This window comes from Heteronotia binoei, chromosome 9 (assembly GCF_032191835.1).
Source record: "Heteronotia binoei isolate CCM8104 ecotype False Entrance Well chromosome 9, APGP_CSIRO_Hbin_v1, whole genome shotgun sequence".
In the NCBI taxonomy this organism is placed as follows: domain Eukaryota; kingdom Metazoa; phylum Chordata; class Lepidosauria; order Squamata; family Gekkonidae; genus Heteronotia; species Heteronotia binoei.
In genome coordinates this window covers 92,849,291-92,874,012 of record NC_083231.1, presented here as the reverse complement: position 1 = coordinate 92,874,012, position 24,722 = coordinate 92,849,291, and the positions used below count along the sequence as shown (strand labels likewise).

At 41.0% G+C, this 24,722-nt stretch overlaps 1 protein-coding gene across 1 annotated transcript in view; it reads left to right on the top strand.

Annotated features, from left to right (window-relative positions):
- The window catches only part of MTTP (microsomal triglyceride transfer protein), a 51,901-nt gene extending 35,795 nt beyond the window's left edge, over positions 1 to 16,106 (top strand). Inside the window, exons 12-18 of the mRNA XM_060247008.1 lie at positions 747 to 958; positions 2,775 to 2,872; positions 2,970 to 3,091; positions 5,002 to 5,229; positions 11,890 to 12,014; positions 12,758 to 12,928; positions 13,563 to 16,106. Coding sequence (XP_060102991.1) covers positions 747 to 958; positions 2,775 to 2,872; positions 2,970 to 3,091; positions 5,002 to 5,229; positions 11,890 to 12,014; positions 12,758 to 12,928; positions 13,563 to 13,731 — 1,125 coding nt within the window. The 3' untranslated portion in view covers positions 13,732 to 16,106. The remainder of the gene's footprint in view (positions 1 to 746; positions 959 to 2,774; positions 2,873 to 2,969; positions 3,092 to 5,001; positions 5,230 to 11,889; positions 12,015 to 12,757; positions 12,929 to 13,562) is intronic.
- The last annotated feature ends 8,616 nt before the right edge of the window (positions 16,107 to 24,722 follow it).

The window sequence follows — 24,722 nt, the reverse complement described above, 5'->3', positions numbered from 1 at the left end:
ATTTTTAGCACAATTGAATACTGCCAAACTGTCAAATAGATCCAAGTGGGTAGCCATTTGAACATAAGAGAAGCCATGTTGGATCAGGCCAACGGCACATCCAGTCCAACACTCTGTGTCACACAGTGGCAAAAAAATTTATATATACACACACACTGTGGCTAATAGCCACTGATGGACCTGTGCTCCATATTTTTATCTAAACCCCTCTTGAAGGTGGCTATACTTGTGGATTTGGATTTGAAGCAACAAAATAAACTAAGAGTCCAGTAGCAGCTTTAAGACCAACAGAGTTTTATTCAAGCTATATGCTTTCGTGTGTGTAACACACCTTGAATAAAACTGTCAGATGTTCAACTGTGACATCAGTAGGTGTAGGATTGTCAGACCTGGGTTGGGAGATACCTGGAGGCCTTGGACGTGAAGCTGGGGAAGGTAGAGTTTGAGGAGGTGAGGGGCCTCAGCAAGGCATAATGCCATAAAGTCCACTCTCCAAAGTAGTCAGTTTCTCCAGGGGAACTGATCTTGGCTCTCTGGAGATCAATTGTAATAGCTGGAGATAGTGATCAAATATTCCTGGTCCCAGCACAATATAGTGGATTATTAGACTGTATTTGAGCCTAAGTACAGCATGAAAAGTCAGTGGCTTCCTTGTTCTAATTTATTGGTAATAATAGTTTCCTTGCCTCCACTCTGCTGTCATCTATGAATCCATCCTATTGCTGACCAAGTTATATCTGAACTAGGTGAGGAAAGTAATGAACAGGATTTATCACCAGAATCGGAAAGTACATCAGAAGACTATGCGCACCACAGCAGCTGCCATCATCTTTAGTGGCAATCCTTCCTACATGGAAGTAAAAAATCTCCTCCTCTCCATTGGACACTTGCCACTGGAAATGAATAAGTATATGCTTTCACTAGTCCAAGGCATTCTACGTTTCGAAATGCCAGCCAGGTATATCAAGTTTCATTTGTTACTTACATATCTATATATGTGTATGGATAATGTTGAAATGTAAAGGAAGTCAGATGTTACATCTGTTAAGCAGTGGAACTGGTTTGGAAGCACTGTCACCATACTGAATAGTCTTCTCCAGTGTCTGTATCAGGGTTGGAAAAGTTATACATATTTGTTACCATTCTATAAGAACTGCAATTCAGAACTGTTTAGGATAGCTTGTGGGTCTACTCTACTATAATTGGTTGGGCTGCAGGAGGAAGATGAAAGTGAATATTATTTATGAAGTATGCTGTCTGGTTTTGAATATTATTTGATTTTTAAATGTTTTCTTGTTTTTAAATTGTGTCATTTTTATTCATTTTCATGAGGGACTGTGCGTGCACTGCCCAGGCATAGAGATGAAAGTACCAAAGTTTTCCAGTACTTTCTATAATGTGAGGAGCATTCACCTGTCCCATCTTGTTGCCTATGCTCTTTAACATCTAATGAAACTACTGGGTGAGGTCATCTGATGATCTGGACTGGGTTGTTGTCAATATGCAGATGGTATTCAGCTCCATCTCATGCTTCCAGCTGATCCCAGGGAGGCTGTGAAAACCTGAACTAGTGCCTGGAGGCAGCTTTGGTGTGGGTGTGGGGTAATAAATAGAAGCTTAATCCCAACAGAATAGAAGCACTACCAGTGAGCAGAAGGTCTGATCCTTGGATTTAAGATATCATCCATTCTGTATGGAATTGCTCTCCCCTTGAATGGACAGGTCTGTGGTCTGGGGGTACTCTTGGACCCAGGCCTACTGCTCGGTAAGGTGGTATCCTTTCCCAGTTTCAACTGTCTGCCAGCTGTGGCCTTTCATGGGCAGAAAAGATCTTGCCACTGTGGTGCGTACCCTGGTTACATCTAGAGTATATTACTGCAGTGCGCTCTAAGTGGAGCTGCCCTTGAGATCTGTTTGGGAACTTCCGTTGGTTCAGAATACTGCAGCTGTGATGTTGACTGGAATGGGTCGTAGGGACAATATCATTCAGTCTAGACCCATCTGCACTGGCTCCCAGTTTCCAGGCACAGTTTAAAGTGCTAGTGCTGACTTTTAAAGCCCTATATGGTTTGGAACCAATATACCTGAAGGAAACACCTACTGCCTTCTGAACCTATCTGACGACTATGGTCATCTTCAGAGGCCCCTTGGATGCCCCCACCTCCTGAGATTAGGCAGATGGCAATCTGAGAGACAGCCTTCTCAACCATGGCACCAAAACTCTGGAAACCTGTCCCCATGAAGACACATCTGTCCTCTCTTGTTGCCATCTTCTACCAGTGGGTGAAGACTATTGTTTTGTTTGGTGTTCCCTCAGTGATCCTTCCTTCCTGCCTAGTGTTCTACTGGTTGTTTTTATATTTTTGTTTTAATTTTTGTTTTAATTGTCTTAATGATGTGTTTTTGTTGGTTTTAGTGTTTTTAAGATGTGATTTTATTATGTATGTTTTGTCAGCTGCCCTGGTGAAGGCAGAAAGGCAGGTTATAAAGTTTGTAAAATAAATACAATAAAAAGTAGTTCACAACATTCCTCCAATAGTTTCCTTTTGTGATCCTTATGCAATGATCAGAAGTTCACTGAATTTTCTTTCTGCGAGGAGCTTTACAAATCTATATAACACTGAAATTTTAATCTTATTATTTCAGTGGACTTTTGTTAAAGCAATTGAATCACCCTGAGGAAAGGGAAAATTTCCCTTTCTATACACGTTAATGTTACTAATAGAAAACACTTTTCTGATTCCTAAGGAGAGCACCACTTTTCTGTGTTTCAGCAAAATGATCCGCAGAGTTCTGAAGGACATGTTCATTCATAACTATGACCGATTCTCAAAGATGGGTTCTTCCTCAGCCTTCTCTGGGTACCTAATGCGTATGTGACTAACAAACTATATAGTAGATTCATTGATATTTCTTGACACTCATTGCTGCTGGAAGAATCATCACAATATCTTCCTTTCTTAATCAAGGTGGCGCAGATGTGGCACTCACATATACTTTTGACATTCTCTACTCTGGTTCTGGCATCATGAGGAAAAGTATCACAAATATCTTTTTATCCAATGAATTTGCTCAACTTCATGCCATTCAGGTAAGTATTATTCATTGGATGTTCTACTAAAACCATGTTCTGGGGTCCAACTCAACTGCTCTGAATTCCACTTATAGTGTAGCTCAACAGACAGTTGCATTTGGACCACTAAAATCTGGCTCAGATCTCTGCTCAGCAGTGGAGCATTCAAGTGTGCTGGGGTCAGTCATTTTCTCTCAGCCTAACCCACTTCACAAGGTTGTTGTAAGCATAACATTGAACCAAGAAGACTCCCGAATTTCTTTAAGGGAAGAGTGGAATACAGATTTACCGAAGTTAAAATATAAGCCTGTTTCACTTCTGATTCAGATCAAAATTGGAGATTAGTTGGGCTTGAACATCTGAAATTCAATCTGAAAACTGAGTGAGAGATGGTTATTTCATTCTGGAGTATTTGGAAGATGTGGTAAGGAGGAGGAGCCATTGCTCCAAGCAGTTATTTTGTGCCTTCTTGCATGTCATGTTGCGCATACAGGCCATTGTGAACCCAGGCTGTTACCTGCTGTCATTTTAAAATTGGCTGAATTGATCAAATTACCTCTTGTCAATAGTCCCAAAAACCTCCCCCATCCCTGTTTAATTTTAATGGAGTTGTTTATTGGTATGAATCTGCCATTCCTTTTGTGTCTTATCTTCTCACCATTAAAAATATTAATTGTTAAGGTTTGCAGTTTCATTTCTGTTAATATTTGCATTCTATGATTGATCTTTTTTTAAAAAATAGGTATGTATATATATATTTGAAAGTCTTTAATATTGGTGACATATTTAAACAAAGAAGCTTTGGACTCTTGATTCATTTAAGTAGAAATAAACAAGGCTAGAAAGTACTCTACACATTCACAAAGGCCTAGGATTGTTGTTACATTACATATGCACTTGAAGATATTAGAGCCACTTTTGGAAACTGTATAAATTTGAAGAAAGATGCTTTGAAATATGCACATAGTTAAGTGATATAATCAGAAATCAATGTGCAAGAAATAATAACCTGGATCAAAAAATGCTGTTTTGAGCATCTTCATGAATTATGTCCTGTAATTATGCAGAAAAAGTATCCAAAATTATGCGTGAATGAGATATGTGTATTTGGAAAGACATGTATCCTACAGATGCTTTCATCAGCGAAGGCAAGTTTAGCTAAAGCTTACTATCAAGGGTAAATTCAGTAAGATACCTGGGTTTGCAGCTCCCAGATGTACTGAAATGGCTGTGGGCAGCCAAGTAAGAGAGGAAAACAAGAATGAAAAGGATTATGTATTGAGCACCCTGTTTTATGTAGCTACATATTTTAAACTGTATGAACTGTTGAAATGTTCTAATGTTTTTATTGTACCTTGATTTTAACATTATGCTCTTTTAAGTGTTGTTAGCCACCCTGAGCCCGTTAGGGGAGGGCGGAATATAAATGTAATAAAATAAATAAATAGCTAATCACATCACTGGCGTATACTTGGATGCTTCTCCGGTTCACCATTAACTCAAGGTGCTGAGTCCTCTTCTGCCAAAATCACCTGTCTCCCTTACTCTTTTTTATTATGTTGGTCAGTTTTAAATGACAGCTTGAGAACAGGCTTTCATGTGACTTATCTGCTGTGTAACTCCTAGTAATTTAGGTGATTTTCAGCTGCCTGACATCATGATGATAAAAATAGTACTGAAAGAAAACAATGTAGTATGTTGTTCAGATGCTACTGTTTTGTCTTACAAAATGAATTTTGCAAGCTATTTGTGCACTGTTCTGTATGTGAGAACACAATCCTAAGTAGGTATATTTGAGGCTTATTCCGGGGTGCTCACAAGATTACAGCTTGTGTCTGTGTGGCACATCTGTTGTTCTTCAGTGAAAACACCTGCAAGGAGTTGGTCAGCCTTAATCATGCCTACCATGTACCACTCTCTTCTTTTAGGTGATGATTGAGGCTCAGGGTCTGGAATCCGTTATAGCTGCAACTCCAGATGAAGGTGAAGAAGATCTGGAGTCTTTCTGTGGCCTGTCAGCAATTTTGCTTGATGTTCAACTTAGGCCTGTTACCATTTTCCATGGATATGGAGATTTAATGTCTAAAATGTTCTCTGTCTCTGGTGATGCCATGCAAGTGTTGAAAGCTCTCATTCTTCTGATGGATTACTCACAGGTATGCTCAATATACTGAATGCTTCCATTATCTCCAAGCACATGTAACATTCCCTATTCCTATCCCTGCTAAACTCCCCCAAGGCAGCATCTTAGTATAGGAAGATGATCACAGGTAAGAATGACCAGAATAGCATTGGTCTATTTTGTGTTCTGAGAGCCCCGTGGCACAGAGTGGTAAAGCTGCAGTCCTGCAGTCGGAGCCCTCTGCACACAACCTGAGTTCTATCCCAGTGGAAGCTGGTTCAGGTAGCCGGCTCCAGGTTGATTCAGCCTTCTATCCTTCCGAGGGCGGTAAAATGAGTGCTCAGCTTGCTGGGGAGAAAGTGTAGATGACTGGGGAAGGCAATGGCAAACCACCCCGTAAAAAGTCTGCCGTGAAAACGTTGTGAAACGACTGGTGCTTGCACAGGGGGCTGCCTTTACCTTTATTTTGTGTTCAGAACTATGGGGGTGGGAAATATGATCAGGCTTCTTAGACCCTTCATGCATGGTGTTTCCAGGATTAATCTTCCTGACTGCCTGACATACACTAAGCTCCAAAAATACTTTTGCAGGGTTCTTGGCTCCTTGCCCCAAGAACTGTGTCAGCATGTAGATTCTAGTATCCTTAACTTTGGCCTATCAGATAGTCATATGAATGATATGAGGCACCTATATAATGGTAAGCCCCCTTGTGTGTAATTTATAGCAGAAACTGGTAGTCTGAGATCTGGGTCAACACTTTGGTCGTTTTCGCACTCACCTCCAGCCGGCGCGACCCCCCTCTTCACCACGCAGGATCTGCGCGGATTTCGCACTAAATGCCGCGGAGCAGCCTTTTGCGCCGGAAACTCCCGTCGCAAAAGCCGCTCAAATGGGAACTGCTTTTTGGCGGTTTACGTTTGAGCGGCTTTTGCGACGGGAGTTTCCGGCGCAAAAGGCTGCTCCGCGGCATTTAGTGCGAAATCCGCGCAGATCCTGAGCGGTGAAGAGGGGGGTCGCGCCGGCTGGAGGTGAGTGCGAAAACGACCAATGAGCAGAGCGAAACTATCTGAGCTTTGTTAGTCACTGTTGTATCAGCTCTAAATACTAACTGGATTTCAAAAGAAATGAAAAAATTAAAAGTACTTTTGTAGCTAGAAAAAAATGTAGGTCATTAAACATTACAGGACTGATAATAGACCTAAACTGACTTTAAAAGTCTAAGCAATCACAAACACATACATGTGCACACATCAGCCAGAGGGCACACTTACTAAAGGTAGGAAGAAGGAATTTGGGAAGGGACATACAACTTTAATTCCTGGGCTTGAGAACCTGAGAGGTCCAGAGGAAGACAAAGCTGAGGTTGAAGGAACAGAGCAAGGAGGAAAAGGGGAGAAAAAGCCTGCAGAGTGTAGCAGGGGTTCTCAGAAGGAAACCAGAGTTCTCACCAGCAGATATCTGGAGCAGGGATCAGAGGAACAATTTACTAACACTTGAGGTCCTATTTTAACATAAAGAAGATCTCCAGGATAGGGGGGGGGTTGGCTGTCCTGGCTTTAGATTGAGTCAAGATAAAAAGGTTGAATCTTGCTGGCTGTTTTAAAGTTGATTGCTGTCAAACTTTGGCATGAAAAAGTGAGAGAATACCTTGACTATGCTGTTGTGAGCCAAATCTGCATGGACAAAAGAACTTGAGTGAGGCAACATGATTAACATACTTTAATTAGGTTGAAGGGAGTCAGATCTGCATGGACACAAAGGTTTGGGTGAGTCAGGATAGTTCCTGAAACAGCATGGAGGGCAAATTAATCACTTGAGTGTCCTTCTCGATTGAGTAAAATTGAAAAGAGGAACCAGGCATCGGTTAATAAAATAGCAACTTCCTTGGCTTGGACAGACATCTCTGGGGTATATCAGGATATTGGGTGATGTCTCCAGTGCTGAAAAGGCTTTTATTATTGAGAATGATATTACCTGGAGCTGGGGAAGATTGCATTTAATCAGTTTCTAATTCTAGCACATCCTTCCACTTCAAATTTTCTAATGCCATGGCTGTACTCAGAACGATTCCCCACTAGCCTTGTCCTGATCTCACTGTCTTCTTCTCCGCAGGGCTTCTGTCGGATTTCCCACAAGCTGCCCCGGGGCTGCAGCTTGCTCTACCTCTTTTGCGCAGCAAGCAAGATCCTCTAAAACCAGTTTCTGTTTGCTGCGCGAAAGCGGCAAAGCAAGTTGCATCCCCAGGGCAGCTTGTGCGAAATCCGATGGAAGCCCTGCGGAGAAGAGGAGAGTGAGAACGGGGTAAGACTAGTGGGGAATCCATCTCAGGTGCCTTTGTGAAACTCCCCAAGTTTCAGATTTCCTTAGCACTTAGGCTGTAAAAGGGGATGGCTGTTAAAAAAAATAAGTGGAGGATCCTACTATCCAATGGGTTCTTGGCTGGAGAAGGGACAGTTTTCACTACATATTTTATTGAAGAAGAAGATATTTGATTTATATCCTGCCCTCCACTCCGAAGAGTCTCAGAGCGGCTCACAATCTCCTTTACCTTCCTCCCCCACAACAGACACCCTGTGAGGTGGGTGGGGCTGGAAAGGGGTCTCACAGCAGCTGCCCTTTCAAGGACAACCTCTGCCAGAGCTATGGCTGACCCAAGGCCATGCTAGCAGGTGCAAGTGGAGGAGTGGGGAATCAAACCCAGTTCTCCCAGATAAGAGTCCACACACTTAACCACTACACCAAACTTAAAAAAAAAAATGAAACAATAGATTTAACTAATGATAAAAAACATTGCACTTGTTGTTATCCATGGACATCCTTTGTTAAAATTTGTCCTTTAAACAAATGGATGGGGAGATAGATCGGGGAGTGAGACTCTGTTAAATTTCCTGTACCTCTCAGTGGCTTTTTAATACCATTGATTGGAGTTCCCAACCTTTTTGAGCTTTTGGGCACCCTTGAAATTATTACACAGCATGTTGTTGCAGCCACAAAATGGCTGCCACAGGAGGCAGAGGCAGCTTCAGAATGGTTACCACAGCTTACCTTCAATCATACAGTGAAGAGCCTTGTGCTATGGTAACAGCTGCTGCCAAAGCAATGTTGTTGTTTTTTTAAAAAAAATCTGCACAGCCAATCAGTAGCTTTGCTGGGCAGCAGCCCCCCCTGACTATACCCACTTGGTTGGAAAACCAGGAAGGTGTCATTGGGTGCCATGGCACCCTTGTGCACCACGTTGGGGTCCCTGCCATTGATCATGGTATCCTTCTGGACTGCCTTGAACAGTTGGGCCTGGGAGGTACCATTTTGTAGTGAGTTTGGTTCTATTTATGGTTGCCAGGCCTATGTTGGAAAATACCTGGAGACTTGGGGGTGAATCTGGGAGATGGGAGGGTTTGGGGAGGGGAGGGGCCTCAGCATGGTACAATGCCATAGAATTCACCCTCCAAAATTCTCCAGGGGTGCTGATCTCTGTCAGCTGGAGATCAGTTGTAAAAGCAGGAGACCTGGAGACTGGCAATCCTAGACCTCAAAGGTAGGTTTCAGAGTGTGGTGCTGGGGGTCTGCTGCTCAGTCCCTTAAGGTTTGTCTTAAGGGGTCCCACAAGGATCCATCTTGTCCCCCATGGATTTTTATATGTGAAGCCACTGGGAGAGGTCATCTGGAGATTTGAGCTGAGTTGCCACCAATATGCTGATGACATACTGTCTATCTCATGCTTCCAGCAGATCCCAGGGAGGCTGCAGAAATCATGAACAGGTACCTAAAGGCAGTTTTGGGATGGATAAGGGCTAAAAGGCTGAAAGTTAATCCCAACAAAACTGATGTGCTATTGATGGAGAAAGGCCTGAGCCATACACTGAGATATCTCCTGTTTTAGATGGGGTTGTGCTCCCCCTAAAGGAGCAGCTTTGTAGCTTTAGGGTGCTGCTGACCCCGGCATGCCTCTTGGATAAACAGATAGCAGTGGTGGCTAGGAGTGCCTTTCACCAACTTTGGATGGCAACTTTGGATGGCAGCTCTTCTTGGGCAAGAAAGATCTTGCCACTGTGATGCATGCCCTGCTGACATCTAGATTAGATTATGGAAATGAGCTCTATGAGGAGCTGCCCTCAATGATTGCCTGGAAGCTGGAGTTGGGACAGAATGTTGTGGCCAGAACACTGACTGGAGTGTGTCTTAGGGACCATAACACTCCATTCATATTCCACCTTCAATGGCTCCCAATATGTTTGTGGAACCAATTTAAGGTGCTGGTATTGACTGTTAAAGCTCTGTATGGCTTGAGCTCAGAATGCCTGAAGGCTTACCTACTCCAATATGAGCTTACCCCACCATTCTATTAATCTTTAGAAGCCCTTCTTTAGTTGCACCCCTGTAATATTGCAAAGCAAGAAAGGTGACCTTCCGAAGGACATTCATCTCTCTCTCTTGTTGCCATTTGCCCTTGAATGGACTTTTTTGGTGGGGGGAGGGATTGGCATTCCCTCACTAACTCTTATTAGCCCTCTTCCCCTTTTGTATGTTCTTAAGTGTTTCTGTGTTTGTTTTTATGTATCTGTGTCTTTATATTATGTTTTTGTTAATGGTTTTAAATATTTTATATATATGTTTTGAATGTTTTTTAGTGTCTCAAACTTGTTAACATGTTCTAGTGGTTGAAATGTTTTACTTTTTGCCAATTTGGGGACTTTAGGTTGGGTGGAAAGGCAGCACATATATGTTTTAAATAAATAATTCCTAAGTTATAAAATATAGAAAATCAATATTTTAAAAAGAAGACATGAAGTAAATCTCTGCTCAACAGACTGCACACATCATGGGTAGTTCTGTCACGGTTTTGTTTAACTAAATGCACAGTGGCTGAATTTTAAAAAGGGAGACCAGCGTTGTGCAACAAAGGCTATTTAACTTTCTTTTTGTGCTGTTTTCCTGCCCAGAATTGCTACACCTGTCTGGAACTCTGTTGGAGAAAATGTAGATTTTCCCCACTGGAGGTAAACCAGTTTGGGGGAGGGGGTGACGAGAAGTGCAAAGAGAAAAAAAAGAAATAGCCTCTCTCCCACTGTGCTGATCCCCCCAAAAAATCTCAGTTCTTGTCTTCTTTTTCTTGAAGATGGTTTTAAATCACAGAACTAAGAATATATCATTCCATATAAACATACTTTATTTTATGCTACTCTGAGTGGCTATATATAAAGTCAATCTGCTCTCCAAGCTGTGTGAACTTTAAAATCTTGGCTGTCTGTCAGCATTCAAATAAAGTGACTTGCTCTGACCCTGAGCTGTTATCGCTTCCAAAATTGACTCTGCGGGATGGATTTCCAGTCTAGCTGTAAAAGGTTCTGACAGCTGTCAACCCCAGTGTTAGCTAATGCATCCAGTCTCAAGCTTGTCCATAAAGTTGCATCTCCTTGTGAATTACGTAGAAAATCATTTGGCGCTTCTCACAGTAGCTCTTTTGTATTATTGCCCTCAGGGGCCTGATAATTCTGTACATAATTTTGTAATTCTGTACATTGCCTAGAGCCCCATAATTGTGCAGTTTATGTGATTCGGAAATGCAATAAATAAATATAGGAAAGGAAAGGCTCTTTCAGCAGCCATTTGGACAGTAAGGAGGACCATCAGTAAAGGGCCTTGTGTTTAGTCATCTTAGGTTGAAAAGCAGTTCCATTTTCTCAAGTACCACTTAGGTGTTGATGTTTTCTGTGCCTGAAATTAGACCAAGAAGCTAGGTTGACTAGAAAGCTTGTTTGATATGAAACCATTTCTCTCAAGGTTGCACTTTCTCTGTGGCATTCCCGAGTGATTAAAAAAATACTCTTAAGGCAATTCCCAGAGTGAGAATTCTACACAGCACTAACTGCTTAGTTCACCTGAGGGATTTGAGTATACACACAATACTATAGTCACTGAACTTGTCGGGTGGTAATGAGTTTTCATGTTCAGAAGGTACTAGAGAAGGAACGTTGCACAGACTGTAGTGATGCAACTTTCCTACACAACTCCCCCGTTCTGTTGCCCTTGCTGTGTGACTTTGAGATTGTTGTGCCTTTGTAAAATGTCTTTCATTTTCCTGTGGAAGGGTCAGAGGATGTGTGTGTTTACACAATTCTTCCTTGCTTCTTGAATATATCGTCAAAATACTATCTCACGGGTATTGAAAATGAGATATTTGGAGCATATGTACAGCGTTATTTGGGAAGGCTAGAATATTTTCCTAGTTTGCTTTTTGCCTCAACAATATTAATTTGAGGGGGGAGATATTTGAAACCCTCCCTAGAAAGAACTCTTACCATTTTCATGGTTCTTCACTTCAGTTTGTAGCTACAGTTCCCTACTTCCTCACTGCTGCTTCCATGAGGGGCTGTGGCTCAGTGGCAGAGCATGGACTTGGCATGCTGAAGGTCTCAGCTCTAAGGAGCTACTTAGAGGTACACATGGAGTACACAGTGTGGTTCTTTTTTTAAAAAAGGAAGGACAGAGTTTGGGATTAAGCTTTATGGACAGGCAAGGAAGATGCTAGCCTCTGAGACTTCACTTCATTCTTTTGCAGGCAGGAATTAAAACGATGAAGGCAAAACTTATTATTTACACTTAAAACTTTAAGTGAAATATCTGAATGCTTTCCTTTTTAACATGACTTTCAGAATGTCTTACATTTGATAACATTGCTCCTTTATGCTTTTAGACTATCCAACTACAATCGGGGCTGACATGCAGCATAGAGTTCCAGGGAGGCTTGTCCATTGACATTTCAAGTGCAATGGAATTTAGTCTTTGGTACAGAGAATCCAAAACCACTGTCAAAACCCGGTGAGATAACTCATTGTGTACACAACCAAGGGGAATGCGTTAAATGATTTTGTTAATAATTAAAGCATGGGGATCGTACTTGTTTAAGACATGCAGAAGTGTACTGGGAATTGAGGATATTCTTTTCTTTCTTCCTTTGTTGAATGCTTAGCCTGCTTGATCCCAACAACTCTTTCCTGGCAATAGTGCAGTTAGAGCATTAAATAAAAGATAATGCTCATTAATACTTCCAAAGGAGTCGCCATGTTAGTTTGTGTAACAAAGTCTTGTGAGTGACCACTTAAGAGTATAAAAAATTTTATTTAAACAAAAAAATTTGTGGACTACACAGAAAGAGATTGGGTGATATCCAACAATAATTTTTATCATTGCTGCCCTACAAACTGGAATGCAAAGGTATGCATTCCTTTCCCTGCCACATGGCACACCATCTCAGCTCTGGTCATCCATGCAAGGGATTAATGTGCAAATTGAGCATCTGTTATACCTATCATGTTATCCATTCCAGATTTTATTGAAAAAAATCAACCACATGATATGTGTGTATGTAATTTTGATTGGGAGTTGGTTGAGTGTTTGATACTGAAACAGGCTCACTGAGCTGTGAGAATCTGCACCACTGCTTCTTACCTCATGTAGGGGAGTGATTGGCAGAAGTATCACCTAATCTGATCTGTTGCTCAGGAGGTACACTACCATTCACTGTTTTGACTTCTTGTTTGTTCTTCGATCTCTTTTTGCAGGGGAAGTTTTGTGGTAGTTGGCAACATAGTTGTTGACTCTTCTTTTGTGAAGGCTGGCATGGAAACCAGCTATGAAATCGAAGCAACAATGAATATCATCTCTACAGTTCAATTTATACAGAATCCATTTATAGTCTGCCTAGAGGTGGACAGAACTGGAGCTCCATTCAGGTAGGAAATAAAAGTAGAGATGCCCATTTGCTACATGATTTGTGCTATCATGTAACAGAGAGGTTTGACTTTGCTATGTCCTCCTGTTACAATGCATAGTATAGGATGACGGAATTTTAAGATTAGCCTGTGAATCACTGGGGTCAGCCCCTTCTTATCAGCTAGGAAAGCCACATTTTGCAAATGATATACTATGGGTAGTAAGTAGGCTTTATACAATACATTATAATATGGATGTTGGGAGGGAAGTTATCATTTGCTTTTCCTGATGACTACATTGTATGGGCAAATATGATGAAGTTAGAGGAGTTTTGCTCCCTCTCAGCCAATGCTTGAATAATTGGGAGATGTGAAATAGAGGAACTTTAATGAAATCAATGAACATCTGCCATGTCTTACAACTTTAAATGGAGATGTGGTAGAACCATAGGGGCTAAGGGGGTGTCACAAAAGGAAGCCATCCTCCTGCTCCCTGGTATTGCAAACATTAATCTCAGCTGTACCCTCGATTGCAGCCCCATTGACTTTGTTGTAAATCTCTGCCATTGTACTAAATTCAGAATTACACATGCAAACAGACATTTTCTATTGCATTTGCTTTAATTATTTAACAAGGTCGTCTTTATTTTTGTAGGGAATACTTAACCAAATATGAAAGCCTGCCTTCAGGCAAATCTTATACCACCCGGAAAGGAAAAGAAAGGCTGCTGGAAGGTTCTCAGCACCCCCTTCACCAAGAGAACTCCAACATGTGCAGAGAAGTTTTCACTGATGAGTCTGACTCCTCAGAAAGCTGGTTTTGAAGCAGGTGCTGGATCTTTAATTTTACCAAAACCTTGGCTGACATAGTCATTTATGTACTGCACTAGCATACGGCCTGAATCTACAAGGTTCAAGCTCTTGAATGGGTGCATTCTGTTTACATATTTACAGATATTTAAGAGGAATAGAGGAATCTTTTTTTTTAAAGCAAGCTAAGGAAAGAGTACAATGTGATGCAGTTCCAAACATTCACTGCGTATCCCTTCAGAGTTAAATATAAAAAGACATCTCCTAAATTGGGGTATATATTGGAACCCATGGTTCTGATAGGCAGTTTGTAAAAATTCTACAGTAAAGTAATAATTATCTCTAAATATATTTTGGCTTTGTTCTTCAGTTACTTTACTCCATAGCAGACCTATTGTTGAGGGATTTTGGAATTAGTGGTATCCATTTTTAAAAGCAGGTAATGATGAAGACATACAGAAGAATCATGTGCATAACCCCAGAAGGGTTAGCTTTTGTTTATCCTGGTTAAAATGAAGAATTGTGGCATAGCAAAACCATGTTCCTGTACAACTCTCATTCATCTTCATGGAGTTCATGTAGATGCTCCTGATGAAAGCTTATTTTTAATATGTATGCTGTTGTGAAGTTTGTTTTAATTTAATTCAAAGAAAACCTCAGAACTAAGACAATATATATGGGACATATGTATTAGCACAAATGGCATGAAAACAATAACATGCTGTTTTTTACTGGTGTTATTTGAGGGGATTTTGGATATAGTTGGCCTAATATTCCTTTGTTTGTTCCTGGGCTGCTGAATCAGAAAGCAGCTCTGTGTTTCTAATGATTTTGTTGTTGTCATAAGTTATTTGTTTTTAAAAGGTACATTTTTTACAAAGGGTAGATATATTTGATAAAAGATGTTAGTGTGCATAGTGCAAAACACAAAATTTTGCTCCTTCTCAAACAAACAACATAGTCCACATCAGTGCTTTTAAACCTCGTGAAATTATGTGAAACATGGAATTCCCCCACACATCACAAAATTGTGTTGGAAGATATGAAAATCTTAACACAACAAGTAACCATCCCCTATTATTTTATAATTATCTTTGTACTAAAATGATAGACCAATTATTGTTGGCTATTGTACAAAATTTGAGCATTCACAAACCATCCCATTTATGTTAGACTGTTCTTTGCTATGAAGATGTTTTATTTTTTTCAGTTCACTTGCTAGGAAATTGGAAATGGACAGAGTTTCTAATTCTGTAATATATACAAATGAGCAATTGTTACATCATCCCATGGGCATGCATAGAATCAGCTATAAATGGCGTGCATAGAATCAGCTATAAAGCTGCCATATTGGATTGATCCAAGGTAGTTTTTTTGGGGGGAGGAGTGAGTAAAATGATAAAGACCATGAGTTCTGGCCTCACTGGTAGACCTCCTGATGGCACCTGGGTGTTATAGAGTATTGGACTAGATGGGCCACTGGCCTGATCCATCATGACTTTTTTTATGTTCTTGATCAGGGATAGCTGACTTATTGGGGAGGGGGGTGATTAACTTAGGTGATTAACGTAAGAATGACTAGAAGACACTACTGACAGATTTTGCTTCCTTTTAACCCTGGACTGGTTTTCCTGCTGTAATCTTGGTAGTTCTCTTCCTTTTGCCCTCTCTCTACATTTCTAGGATCTAAAAAGAAATAATTTACCATGAATAGGGCTACTCTGATAAGGCTTACATGGTTTGAAATGATGGTAACACAGCTTCCCTTATGACACCATTTCTGTGTACTTTACTGGAAGATTGGGAAGCTCAGACATGACCTAGCTTTGGTTTGGAGGAGTTGGCTGGGCACTACCAAACTTTCTCAGAGTATACTCTATAACTGCTGTCCTGCTGTGTTATACTGTTTACAATTGCAGCTGCTCAATTCCCTCTCCCAGTAAGAGTATTCTACTTTACTCTAGAGCTATTCTAGCAGTGTCAAAATTACCGACCGCTTTAAAAGTCTAGAAAAACAGCATAAATTCTCCTGAGCAGGAAGAATACAATTCTAGTAGAAAGTAGAAGTATTTTTCTGTGTTAAATAATAAAAAAAATTATTCAGCAGATTAGTTTTAACTAAAGATGAAATTCTGCACTTTATCATTCATGCATACAATCAATTGGATTTGCTTGTGGTGGTAGGATTGTATCCAATACCATTCCTTGGGAAACCAAGAGTTTCTTGCTGAAGGCCATTAGCAGCCTACACCAGCAAAATTCAAAAGAATTTCTTCCAGGCCATTCCTCAAACACGCTGCTCACCAAGTCCCTCAGAAGTAAGTGATTGGAGCCTTACAAATGTTGTCATTACCACTGTGTAATAAATGATTTGTTTATGCTTCCCAAAGTATTGAATCCCTTATTTGAAAAACCTTAGTTGACTGATTTCCTTATATTTACTTTAAATATAATAATTAGCATACATATTGTCTACAAGACACTTGGGCAAACTGAATTTTCATGGGAGGGGACCTTATTTCAGTACATTTTCAGTCTGCCAGATGAACAATATGCACATACACAGCTCCACCTAGCTATTACTGCAATGTTAAAGTTTAAAGTCCCAAAGAGATTTGAAGCTGAGAAGTCCATAATCAGATCTTTGTAGTAGCTTTCAAAGGGCAATAGCAGCTGTGATTTGGTTCAGGACCACAGTGTGGGCTACCCCTTCTCCTGCAGCTTGGGTCCTGATTGAAACTGACCCTTTACACACAGAGATAATATCTGTCAAAGGCGATAAGGGTAAAAAGGGTGCAAGCACCAGTCGTTTTTGACTCTGGGGTGATGCAGCATCATATTTTCATGGCAGACTTTTTACGGGGTGGTTTGCCATTGCCTTCCCCAGTCATCTACACTTTACACAAGCTGGATACTCATTTTACTGTCCTTGGAAGGATGGAAGGCTGAGTCAACCTTGAGCAGGCTACCTGAACCCAGCTTCCACCAAGATCAAACTCAGGTCGTGAGCAGAGCTTGGACTACAGTACTGCAGCTTTACCACTCTGCGCCATGGGACTCCTCGTCAAGGGGAATAAAGACAAGCAAAGAGAGGACACCTGTCTTTCTTCCCTTCCAGCATGAGCAGGGAAGCTTATTTGATTAGTAAAACTGCACAGGGATGAGGGTTGGTGAAGCGTTAAATTCCTTCCTTTCCCTTCACTGTAACCCTGAGCCAAACTGGGATCCTGCACAGGTACTACTGTGATTTAAAAACAAACCTCCAGCATCTCATCTGCTTTGATCTTTAAAGACTCAGTTGATCCAGAACAGTTAAGTAATAGGGCTCTCTCATTTGTGCTTCTGTGCGCGTATAGAGTGGTCCCTACATTAAAATTAATAGAGAAGCCCACTCAGCAAGAGTTCCTTGGGAGTGTAGGAGCACCTTTACTAGCAAGGATTAGGGATGGGTACAAACCAAAATTTGTGATGAATCAGGCAGATATGCACTTTGTGATCCAGGATAATATGTCTCCCCCACAAAGGTATTTAAATACATTTGGAGCTTGCTTCTGGGTCCAGTGGCCTGACTGGAAATGAGCTCTGAGGGTATTTAAATGCCATCAGAGCCTACCACCAGTTCGTGGCCTGACCTAACAAGTCGGACTGCCCAACCGGAAGTGAGTTCCAAAGGCATTTAAATGTCTCTGGAACACAACATTCCATGATTTCTCATCTTCATGTGTTTTGGGGTAGTTATGGGGTCAAGACCAACATTAATCATGTATCCCTGTAACACCTAATTTGAACCTAAGGTAGAAGCCATCTCCAGATCTTGTGCTATTTAATATTAGGTGTTTGAAGTATTCCCTTTAGTCTGGCATGGTACCAGTGAAGCTTGGCCACTGGGAGGGCAAAGAGGGAAAATGTAACTTTTTCATAGCCGAATAGCACTATTGTGCTACTCCCATGCATACTAACACAGCTTGTGCAAAACTGGTGTTTTTATTACCAGGAACAGGCAGTGACAGAGGACAATATTAGAATTAACAAAAATAAGTCCTGTGCCATCCAACAGCTGTTCCACTCAGTCAGCCTCTAGGCTCCATCAATTCTTAATGCTACTCCTTGAAATTAAATCAACTGTAGCTGTCATAAACTGAAGCATCAGAAGCCACTGTTACTTCTTCAGAAGCGATAAATGCCCTCCCAGTTTCTCCATCGTATCATAGCCACACACTTGGTTCTGAAACTGTCTGACCCCAACAGCTGGACATAATGGGGATGCCAGAAAGGGTTTACCTCAACAGCTGGGAATCAGGAGGTAATGGTTTTCTTATATGGAGATCTATGTTGCTATGGCAATCCTTCAGTAGACCAAAATATGACAACCATAAGCAGCCCAAGTCTGTATTTCTGATAAAAATGCAGAATCCCTGCATGTAGAAAAATAATATTACAATGAAGAGTTTTAGCTTAGCCTTTTTAATGACATCTAGGGATTTTGCCTTCTACATGCAAGAAGAGTTGTTGGGAGATTTTTTGCATAGAACAATTTGAATATGGAATTCCCCTACTGCAGAGGTAGCCCCAGGCCTGTCGTTTTCATCAGACATTATTCTGCCCTTTCTTCCTTCCACTCAGAAGGCACAGCCAGAAACATGGGGAAGGATCTTCAGGAAGGGAGTAATTTTTGCTCTTACAGTTTAGAAATACAGTATTTGCTGGCGTATAAGACTACTTTTTTGCCCTGAAAAACATGCCTCCAAGTGGGGGGGTCGTCTTATACGCCAGGTGCACTTCAGTTGGGATAGACATAGCTGCCCATAGTGGCCTACCGATGCTCGCCTGGTGCCCATAGTGGCCTCCCGATGCCCGCCCACCTCGTTCTACATACCGTCCAGTATCGCACGGTATCCAGCGCGGCTGCGGCGGGTCATCAGCGTGGCTGCGGCGAACATCAGCAGCAAGACGGGTGCCAGCCTTTTCGGCGTGACCGGCCCGTTCTGCTCGGCGGGAAGCAGCGGCGCTCTGGCCCGCCTCTTGTCTACGCAGAGCTCGCACATGCACACTTGCGCACTAGTGCCAGTCACAGGGAGATGCAGGGGCGGGCCGGAGGCGCTGCGGTCGCACTGCGGCCGTACAATGGTGTGCGGAAGAGGGGGTAGTCTTATATGGCGAGTATATAACAATCTCTATATTTTGTGTTTTAACAATTTATTGATAACATATGGTTACAATATTTAATTATATCCTTTCTATCTCTAACCCATATGATATTTTCAATCCCCCCTCCCTCCATTACTAGACTTCCACTGAAGTTATATGAGTTCAATTATAAAGGTACCCCCAACCAATCAAAGTTCAATGTCTTTCTCTTCTCATTCATACTAAAAAATTGTCCAATGTCTTTTTACGTTCCACTCTTGCTCTATATATCCTTTAAATTTCTTCCACTCATTTTTAAACACGTCTAAACAAACTCTATATTTTGAGTGGAAATGTTGGGGGGTCGTCTTATACGCCGGCAAATACGGTAAATCTTTTTGTATTGTTTGCCTTTGCTTTTGTTCAGAAAAAGTGGCTCAGTTACCAGTTGGAAAACAGTGCCATAGGTATTCTAATGCTATCCATCTAATGTGTCCATGTTATTCCATTCCTTATGGAGTGCAAGGTTTCATGTGCTCTTTCTGACCTATATTACTCTTTTCATGTATGCAACTCATACAGCCACCTCTGGGTTGATTTTTTAAAACCCACTGAAAATTGCTTTTGGTATATTTTGGCAAAGTGTATGAGTTAAGTGCACAAAAGAGCAGCACAGATTTACATGCATGGAAGTGCTATCTTGAGCCTTATTTTTGAAGAAAGATGGTGTATAAATACTATAAATAAGCTGTCATGGAAAATGCTGAGCACAAAGAAAGTATGCTTTAGAATCCTGACAATATTTGCCAGCAGAGGGATGCTTCAAATGAAATAAAGCTGCTGCAATAAAGAAGATTACAAGAGAAGCACTTCAGAATACATTTCTTCATAAAAGTAACATTCCATAGAGACATCTGCCTGATTGGGTGCATATATTTATTACTGAGGAAAAGAACTATTTCAGTTTCATGCTTTCAAGGGGTCTGTAGCAGCATGCTAGTTAACCAAGAATGCCTTTGCTAAGCAAAGTGAAAGTCCATTGCTAACTTTAACCTTGCAAATTTTCCACATGCTGTTGGCTGTGCTGCAGAAAACACACATACCTCCCTCCACACACATCCTGTCATCGTTTGTCTCTCCCATGTCAACTCAAAACTTTGCCTCATTAGTTTGTGAACTGAAGGAATATACTAAGCTAGGGTCATTTCTGTATGCACTTCCTTCATTGTTTGAATGAAACAAACACATTATGATTTTATTATGATCTTAATTTAAATTGTACTCCGCTCTGAGCCCCCCCGAAAGGGGGAAGGGACGGAATATAAATAAACTAATAATAATAATGTCCTTTTTTGCACTTCATTTACAATCCAGATTAGGATTTTAATATGAATCAGGGGAGTAACAATGATTTCAGTAGGATGAACTGCACATTCAGCTGCAACAAGGCAAGTAAGTAAAGGTTTCTACCACTGCAACAGAAGTGCAATCCTTTTTTCTGATTTTGTCAATTGTGGTGACAATTGGTCAGCTATGGCCTTTTAAAATAATTGGACCGACATTTTAGCCAAGAACAAGATCCATATTAATTTGACATAAAAATACAAATTAAAATGAAATAATAAAATTTAAATACCAAGTAAAACCACTAGAATAATCAACCAAACCAAAGTGAGCCAATAAAAAAACTTCCTTTTAAAAATAACACTTGAAAGGAACAGGACAAGCAAGGTTTTGCTTGTCAGAAAAAAACAGCAACCCTACCTACCTCCAGTCCTTCCTAACATTTCTGGACATAGCCTCCTTCTGTGGGCCAAGATCTTCCCATCAAAGGTAAAAGAAACTACCATGGCGTAGTGGCCTCTTGTGCAATTCAGTGAATAGGTACTTAGTAGCAGGATCCACCTCTATAGCCCACATTTCTGCTGCTAACCTATTTGCTATTAATTGAAGTCTTGCTGGAACAAGTATAATAGATGATCAATGCAGAAAATTCTTTCCATCGCTGATTCCCCGGACCATGAACACTGACAATTGTGCTAAACTGAATGTGCTCTTGTGACAAGGCAACACCATTAAGAACCAGAAGTGTGCAATCAGATGCTTAGCACAATGTGTAGCACTTCATGAGAACACCATCATCCTGTCATGCTCATTATAACTGATGGGTTCTCTTCTGCAGGAGTAATTGGAGGACAATAAGGATTACAGCTATTTTGTTGGTAAGAACATATGTCTAGAGTTCTGTTCAATGCAAGCAGCTTCATGTGATACATATTACACGCACACACAGCTATATAGTAGCTATAATTATAAAACTTATTTACAAGCTGTGGCTATTATAAGGTAGAGCTGGTTTTTTTTTTCCTAAAGTAAGCCAGACAGTGAATGGAGGGTTTGTTTATAATATAGTTTACTGAAAAATACATTTCATTTGTCATAACATTCAAAAAATATACAAATGCTTGCTCATTTGCTTACAAAGACAGATGCTTAAATGATTTGAACAGTTTATTATATTCTTGTGATCCTCATACAATGAGATCTTCTTCTTTATGTGCAACACACTGGTACTAACAAATTCCAGAAGGTCTCCAACTAGGAGTGCAGTTCCTGTGATGCGTTTGCTGTCTTTAAAACTCCAAGCTTGCAGCATTCTGTATTGGGATCACTTCAAACTTCAGCCAAGACCTTAATTATAATATCCTCTATGTTGAAAGCAGCAGGAAGAATCAGGGGTTTTGCCCAAATAACTGTTTTTCAGTTTTCCACAAGCAGCAGTCTGTTCTATCCTTACAGAGTCTTCAAACCATTCCACCTTCATCATTTCACGCTACTGCACTCCATCCAAACATATAACAGACATTCTTTTTAACAATCTTTACCATTTCTTTTCAACTTTATTCTTAAACCCCTTGATTCTGATCCTCCCCATCCAAAAATAGAAAAAGAGAAACTCAAACCGTTTTTAAAAGCCCAACTTTTTAGGATCATTGCTCTTAGGTAGCCAAAACACTGTTGCAGTTACTGACAGGGTGTGTGTGTAGAAGGAATGATGCGGTGGCCAAAGAAACTCGCTAGCAAAGGAATTTTTGAATACAGAAAGAAGAAACAACAGCAGCAGTAGCTACAAAAGAAAATTAAGCACTAGAAGACATAGTCTAAAAGTCATTTCTAGCTACAGATGTCTGGTAAATATTTTAGACTTGGAGCTCCAGCCTCCTACAAAATCCAGTGAATCCAATTGGGCTTTTTCCCAGTCAACTGCAGACCCAAATCATTTAAATGGTTCGATCCCGGCAGAAGCTGGGTTCAGGTAGTCGGCTTAAGGTTGACTCAGCCTTCTTCTGAGGTTGGTAAAATAAGTACCCAACGTGCTGGGGGGGGGGGAGTGTAGATGATTGGGAAAGGCAATGGCAAACCACCCCGTTAAAGTCTGCTGTGAAAATGTTGTGATGCAACATCACCTCAGAGTTGGAAACGACTGGTGCTTGCACAGGAGGACTACCTTTACCTTTTTAAAATATGTAATACTATCAATTTATTAGTCTTTGGATGGGTGACATCATTGCTCTATGCACATTTTTAAAAACTGCTTAACTGAAAAACTTAAATTCTGCCAGACCATAAGCAGAAAATACAAATCCCACAAATTCTGCCAATGTTGTTAGCTGATTTTATGTACCGGTAATTTATTATCTTGGGTCATTGTCATTCATGAATTACATTTGATTTGTTAAATGGTATTCTGCTTCTGGAAACAAGAGCCAGCCAAGCAAATCTGGATTTTTTTTCTGTCCTAGTTAAGAGAAATTCAGAGAGGGATTTGGGATATGGTGGGCAGTAAAGTTTGGGCAGAAGGATTTGGACTGAGTTCCAAGGGGAGAGGATGAGACCTGTGCATGGCAAGAAAAGTCTTGACACTTCTTCTAAACTGCGTATGATCACAGTTTTAACAGTCACTGGCTTTTCACCCACAATGTCTAAAAACAGTACATTTCTGATTTCTGAGAATCTGGATACAGTGGATACCATGCAGGCCCTCAAATATGGCCATTTCCACATGGGTTATCTGCCCCAGATTCAATGCTTTTGGGATACAGGGTTTTTTTCTTGCTTCCTTACAGCATCATGGTGCATCTGTGTACCTCCTGGGGTTTCTCCACATTTTCTCCAGTGTTTCTCAAACCTGGTTTGCTCTGACGTTTTGTGGGAGGCCACAGGAAAGCCTAGCTGGTTGCTATGTGGGTGGAAAAATTCAGATTTCCCACCAACATGGTGGCCATTTTTCTTAACCCTTTCACCTAGTTGCCTTTTCTTCCCCCTATCTTGGAGGCGTTTAAAAAAATATCTGCACTAGAGTATCATTATAGCGATATAACAGTATACCAATATGTGTATTAGGTTCTCTGAATTCTGAAGTTACTTACTTATTAAAAAGAAAATCTCTAGGGCAGGGGTGGCCAAACTTGCTTAACATAAGAGCCACATAGAATAAATGTCAGATGTTTGAGAGCCACAAGACATGAATGTCAGGTGTTTAAGAGCCCCAAGATAGGAAGGAAGGACGATGGAGAGGGAGAGGTGGAAAGAAAGCAACTTTAAAAGCATTTTCCAAGCCACCAGCTGGCTTGGTTTGGAGAAGTGATTTAAGGAGAGAAATGCCTGCTCCAAGCCAGCAAATGGGTGGTGGGGGCTTTGAGAGCACACAATGTGTGTGAAAGAGCCATATGTGGCTCCCAAGCCACAGTTTGGCCAACCCTGTTCTAGGGCCTTTTTTTGTGGAGATGTAAGGCATTTATCTGCAACTGAAATGACTAGAGACTTAAGCCCCAGTGAATCAGGGCAGGCTGGTAGTGGTTGCAGCTGGGGGACTGGGACTGGGAAACTGGGGGAGACCTAACATGCCTCATGAGCAATGGGAAAACTAGACAAGCCCATATCTGTATGGGAACCACCTATATTCCAGACATATGACTATACATAATCTAACTTGATAACTCTAGTATTATAAGATACAAGGAGTCAGCTTATGCTTGACCAATAGCCCATCTAGTATAGCACCACCTACCCAGATTGGTAGCAGCTCTCGAATCTTAGGCAGACAGTCTTTTGTAGCTCTGCTACCCGAGATGTTTTAATTGCATTGAATCTGAAACATAATACATGAAAAGCCTACAGTCTACCATTGAATTATGATCCCATCCTAAAATACTGAGACATTTACCAAGCACCATATTACTAGATTTCCCCAGCCTCTTGGAACTTTAGTATTTCCAGAGAGGGTCAGCCCCATAGACCTGCCTGTACACATTTTGGGATCTGGAACATAACTCTGTGAAGTAATGAATGAAACCTCTGGCCCCAATGCAGTAAAATATTTACAGGTTTGCTCAGCTTTCACTGCAACTGTTGAGACCACTCAGTGCTTAAGGTTAAATCGCACACTTAACACCTTTGCTGGCTTGAGTCCACAGAGTATTATATCAAGAATCTCACAGCAATCATATAGAATCAAGTTCTCTCTGCAATTATTAAATCTATTTGGTATGAACAGTAAAAATGAAGCACTGCCAGGCATTAGGAGTGAAATATGTCAAACGAGGAGATCTGCCCTGAGAAAAGAAACTGCTTTTGGCACTGCTTCATGGGATCACTTATATTTTACAGGCACTTGACAAAAATGAAACTTTTACATACACTTTAATACAGGGCACTTTTTTAAAAAAGGCAGGACTATATGTTATCAGAAACACCTGAGGCTCCATCTACACCTTATGTGTGTGTTGGGGAACAACACGAGGACTTTGTATCTCATGCATGATGGGGGCTTTGTGCCTCCCAGACACACACTAGCTGTTTCCTGTTTGCAACCAAA